The sequence below is a fragment of the Anopheles merus genome, chromosome 2R (assembly GCF_017562075.2).
Source record: "Anopheles merus strain MAF chromosome 2R, AmerM5.1, whole genome shotgun sequence".
In the NCBI taxonomy this organism is placed as follows: Eukaryota; Metazoa; Arthropoda; class Insecta; order Diptera; family Culicidae; genus Anopheles; species Anopheles merus.
Window position 1 is genome coordinate 10,917,450 of NC_054082.1, and position 5,512 is coordinate 10,922,961.

Here is a 5,512-nt window from a genome sequence, read left to right on the forward strand (position 1 = left end):
TTCCATTGCCCGCTAGCCTGGCAACCGTACACTCCTCCCCTGCCCGTGCGCATTGCTCCAGTCGAGACAGTGCAATGATTTCCACCATAAAGTCCTTCGCTTGCTCCGTGCACACTGGCTTCTGGGTTCGTCTTTTTGGCTTCCCGCTGCGCTATGTACCGCTGTGTGACCCGGCGTCGGGCAGATAAGTTTAGATCCCAGCCGGGAATTACTGATCCTTTGGCAACTGGCAGGTCTTGCTGCTCAGATACAGCGGCGAGCGGCACCGTACAGCGAGGAGGGCTACGCTCTATGAATAAATAAACATCCTTCATGACTGCGAAACTGCCTCATCTTTGCAGGTTCTCTGGGCGTGACCAAGATGGCAGTGCTAGTAACTGCCGCGGGCAACATCTCTTGCGCCTGGATGCTCCCGCTTGGAGGTTTTAGCCAACAGAGGAAAAGAGACCATCGCGCTACTGTTGGCCGTAGAATCACTTGTTGCGCCTGGCATGCGCCTTTCCCGATAGGACGAGCTTGGCTGGAGCGATATACTGTCATTCGGTGGTAAGGGATGTACCGACGAAGCGAGGAGGTTTGCATTCACAATGACGTAGGCGTTGACGAGTGTGCGCAGTACTTGCAACTAAAAGGAGTCATCTTTGCTATTGGCTGCGGGTAGCTAGGAGTATCCTTGCATGAGCCTTGTAGCAAGGAACCGTTCAGTTGACGTTTTGCCGTGTAGTGTAGAGGACGCAGGCCAACAGTTGTGACTAAAGTGCAGGTGGTGCCTTGTGTGGTGTCGTTACAACTTCTATGAGGATTATACATTGTGTGCAACAGTGTTGAATGCTTTAAAGCTCCTAACGGTTGGGAACAGTGTGGTTACGGGTTGAGCGTGAATTTATGCATGTAATGAAGTGAAACAGTACCGTACCGCGGAACGATGAACAGCGTGGACATTTCCAACCAGAGCCAGGGAATCCTACTGCCTTCGTACAGTACCACACTCGACTATCTCCAGAAGCAATCGCACCAGCAAGACACACCGTCCGAAGTTACGGCGGTCAGCTCGCCGCCAGTGAGCTACTTCCAACAGTTCTTGTATCCTACCGACGGCGATCCGGCAGCCGCCGGTCGGACTCTTCTACCCCGTGCGCGGGAGTTTCCCAGTCCGCTGGATCTTTCCTTGCGCCCCACCAATGTTCCCATGACGCCACCCTCGACACCGTCTCCGCCGAGAAAGCGTTTAAAATCGTTCGACGAGTCGGCGGCCGTCATTCCGGCCACCGTACCACGTACGCTCGATGGCTGGCGAAGCACCAGGAACCACTTCTCGGACACCGTTTGCATCGACGACAAACGATACTACGCCAACACGACGCTAAGCGAACGTGCGGATCGGACGGAAGCGTTCCAATACTTTGACGACAGTGCGCGTTCGGTTCCGTTCAAGTATCCTTCCGTCGATGGTGGTGAAGCACCGGGTTCGAGGGAAGGTCCCGATGGGTCACGAGAAAAGCCGGACGAGTTTATTGATGTTACTCGAGGTACCGAACGACACCCACAGCAGTTGGAAGTTGAGAATCTGACCGATCACGACGAACGATCGACGCGCGATAAGTCCGATTCCTCAAACATTGACGTGGAGTCGCTGGACAACGATGATGCGGATAGTAAAGAATCGATCAACATTGTTGACAGCGAGGAGAAAGAGAACGACGAAGCGGCCGTGCTAAACGACGGTCAACGTTACTTTGCCGACGAGCGGCTTCACCTGCAAGCGATTGAAGGATTCGCGCGGCTGTTCGAGCGAAGCTTCCCATCGGCGAGCGGGTCGAAAAAGGCGCCAACCACATCCGGCGGATCCGGTGCACGCAGTTCAGCGTCCAAAAGTGAGCGCCGCCGGACGAAGGCCCGCCGCCAGGGGGTGATCGACGAGGACAACACTAGCCCCGTATCGGGCACGATCATCCGCAAGCTCCAGGACGGGGAAGAGCTCGTGGTGCGTAAGGGCGATATCGATCCAGCGTTCAACGTGGTCGAGATTACGGACGAGGCGAAGGAGATCCTGTCCAAGATTGACAACAAGATCGGGTCCTACCTGTGCCAGCTGTGCCGTGCGCTGTACGACGATGCGTTCGGTTTGGCGCAGCACCGTTGCTCGCGCATCGTACACATCGAGTACCGGTGTTCCGAGTGTGACAAAGTGTTCAACTGTCCGGCCAATCTGGCATCGCACAAGCGCTGGCACAAACCGCGCGGAATGGCGACCGATGGAAGGAAGGGGACCGGTACGAGGAATGCTACTGCCCGCCAGGAAGAACGTGCGGTCGAGGAGGAACCGATCGAAATACTCGACAACTCGAACGATAACCATCAGCATCAGCAGCCGGTGCCAGCAGGTGCTACTAGTGCAGCGCCGGAAGAAGAGTCGTATCCCTGTGGCCAGTGTGGGAAAACTTTTCGCAGGTACGTTCGGGATGATTTGCACAGCAGATTGTGGTTGTTTTTTTTTTAAATTTTTTTGTGTGTTTACTTGTTGTTTCGTTGTTGTAGGCAAAGCTATCTAAAGAAGCACGCCGCCTCACACCAGCTGGAGCCAGCGTTGCTGCGTAACATGGATGTACGATCAACGGCACTGAACAGTAGCACCTTCTGTGGTCCCGCAGTCTCTTCCAGCTCCGCCACAACCGTCACTTCCCTTGGTGCTCCATTCTCCACCGGTCATCATTTGTTGGCCACGCCAGGGTCTGCTGGCGGAAGCTTTGCTGCCGCGTTCGACAAGCTGACGCGCCCACTGGCAGCCCCGAGTTCCGTCGGAGCTTCGGCTCTGTTTCCCTTTGCCGCCTGTTACGGTGGTATGGCCTCGCTGGCCAACGGGAGTGCTGTTGCTGGTGGAACGAATGGTGCATCCATTGGTCCAAATGTTTCACCTTACAGTGAGCTGGAAAAACGACGCTGGCAGTCGCTCGGTGAGCTGTACCTGCAGCAACGGGAACGGCTGTCCGCGTTCCAGTACGTCAGGCAGCATCAGTACGAGGATTACTTGAAATGGTGAGTACACACTGTGTTTTGTTATGGGACATTATAATTATAATTTATCATTTTACGCATTGGGAAGCAGTTTTTTGCATTCAATTTATATGGAAATTGGAATGCAGTGTAACGGAAATTTGTACGATTTCAAATAGCTGTCCTATCTGAGCGTGTTTTTTTTTTTAAATTAAATGACAAATGGTATTTTATTATTTTTGATCACACTTGATTGTCTAATAATGGGTGATTAAATCATCTATCTAATAGACTGCCCCTTTCGAGTAGCACGGATAAACATACACTCATCTAAACAGTGTTTTATTGTCAATGTGTCTCATTGTATACATTGAAAACAACAGCTTTACTCTTTAAATAACAACAAAAACCATTTATAATCATGTTTGGGAACAGTAGATGCACGACGAATAAATTCGTTCTCGTTCTAATGGGTATTTCGCAACATTCGCTCGTAAAAGGGTTTAATTTAAGATCAACATAGTAGAAACGGATTTGCATCGTCACCAGGAAGCAAAAACACCGCTACCGTGGTTACAAGAAGTATCGCAAATATAAGCAATGCCGCCATGAGCGATAAGATCGTTACGCAAATAAAAATATTACTACTATAACTTTTTCGTGTGTCGCTAACTCATGTTTATGTAGTCTCTATGATAGATTATTGGATTTAATTCATTAATTTCGAATTATTTGTCATCCACCTAAAACTTTTATTTCCAATAAGTCATACAATTTTGACTAGAGTTTTTTTTCATGACTGAAGATCTTAGATCATGACAACACTTAAACGAACGATAATCGTTTTTGTAACAAACGTTCGTCATGAACTCAAATAATTAATGAATGAGGAATTATGACAATCAAACCCACAAATCCGTAAGATGTTGAATTTTTTAAGCAAATGTCAGAATTAAACCATATTTTATATCATTTATGTATTTTATCACTATTCCCGTTGAAGGAAAACAACAGATCAATAGATTTGTGAAATTTTAAGCGCCCCCAAGGCCACTAACGCCTAAAATTTGTATTCAACCATTGATCGAAAGCTATTATGTTACCAGATTCAAACCTTATCGACGCAATTATTTCAAAAGTGCAGCTTTCTAATGCCTTGCTTGCGGTTACAATCAATTTACTTTCATGCTTTCTTTCGACCATTACAGCTTTCATCCATTTCAGTTTGGCCGCGATAAAACCTGACCCAACATTCTGCGGCCAGTACCACGGCTGGCCGCAGCACCTCTCTGGCCAACGACGCATTCCAATCAACTTCCTGTGACTGCAACAACAACATCAGCAGCAGCAGCAGCAGCACCACCACCACCGCCGCCGTCTTTACCACGTACATCTCACCATCTTCATGCACCGATAGGACCCACAGCGTCTGGCATGTCGTCCTCCACCCAACCGACACCACCATCCGTTGGACCGATCGCAGAGCCTCCAAAACATAACGAACCAATGCATCTTAACCCACCGACCATCCCGGTATTAGCGTCTGTGTTCGGCACGGCGCAACAACACTCGGGAGCGGCCTCGGCTCAGCAATCCCATCAACTGGCGACGTTTACGCCGGCCAGAAGCATTCTGCAACATATCCAGCAACAACCGACGGCATTTAGTGGCGAATGAGTACGCACGACTTAGTGCGTGTTTCCGTTCGCTAGCATCTCCTTCTCCCCTCAGGATAAATCGTTACTAGCTAATATCTAGAGCCTAGAATGTCTGTTTTGTAGTTTTAATATCGTTTTGAAAAATGCATGACATTATGTCAACTTCCCAATCGTCTCTAACCGGACCGGAGGCAACAACAATCTCCGGTCGGAGCCCAAAAATCAAAGAATCTCCTATCCGCATTCATCGAAAGATGACTAATAAAGAGCAAATAAAAAACACATACAAAATAAACAAAAACAAAACTATTATACCAATCCCCTAGCTACTCAAAAGCACACACACACACATACCCACACTGATTATCTCCATTCGTGTAACGATTCTAATCCAACGGCAACAAGCTTCTAATGCTGTCAAAGACAATCGCTTACCTTCCATCGACAGGATACACAGCCCCTGTGGTTTGTCGTTCAATTTCCGGTCAGCGAACGATCGGTTTAGTTCCTTATGGGAAACATAAGAGGAAAAAGGTAATGATATCGATTTGTGATTGACATTTTCGATGTTGACCAGTTGCGTATTCGTTGGAAGAAGGCGGCGAACCGACCGCCAAACCCATCGGGGACAGGTCAACAGGATTCACTGTTTAGTGATTTGATTCGAACTGTTTTAGCCGTTTGTTTTATTCCGATTGCTCGTGTTCGGTTGCTTCCTGCGGGGAGCCGGAACGCGTGCAGTCTGACAGTGGGCAGGGAAAAGACTTTCGCCATACTAGGGGAACCCACCGCGAGTGTCACCAAGAGAAATCAAATATTTACCGAACATTAGACATCGCCTGGGGGACGAACAAAAAAAA

General features: G+C 48.9%; 1 protein-coding gene across 2 annotated transcripts; it reads left to right on the forward strand.

Moving 5' to 3' along the window:
• The first annotated feature begins 729 nt into the window (after positions 1 to 729).
• On the forward strand, positions 730 to 4,337 carry LOC121590630. 2 transcript variants are annotated; one of them, XM_041910458.1, is made up of 3 exons: positions 730 to 2,451; positions 2,539 to 3,036; positions 4,203 to 4,337. In XM_041910458.1, the coding sequence occupies exons 1-3, from the start codon at positions 926 to 928 to the stop codon at positions 4,237 to 4,239; spliced, it is 2,061 nt and encodes a 686-aa protein (XP_041766392.1). In that variant the 5' UTR covers positions 730 to 925; the 3' UTR covers positions 4,240 to 4,337. The 2 variants fall into 2 exon arrangements, with proteins under 2 accessions (XP_041766392.1, XP_041766391.1); XM_041910457.1 differs by having other exon boundaries at positions 4,219 to 4,335.
• The last annotated feature ends 1,175 nt before the right edge of the window (positions 4,338 to 5,512 follow it).

Excerpts from the sequence above, each read along its gene's own strand:
- LOC121590630 (XM_041910457.1), top strand. The coding sequence starts at position 926 with ATGAACAGCGTGGACATTTCCAACCAGAGCCAGGGAATCCTACTGCCT. Across the intron at positions 2,452-2,538 it reads TGTGGGAAAACTTTTCGCAG|GCAAAGCTATCTAAAGAAGC; the intron begins GTACGTTCGGGA and ends TCGTTGTTGTAG. Across the intron at positions 3,037-4,218 it reads TACGAGGATTACTTGAAATG|TTTGGCCGCGATAAAACCTG; the intron begins GTGAGTACACAC and ends CATCCATTTCAG.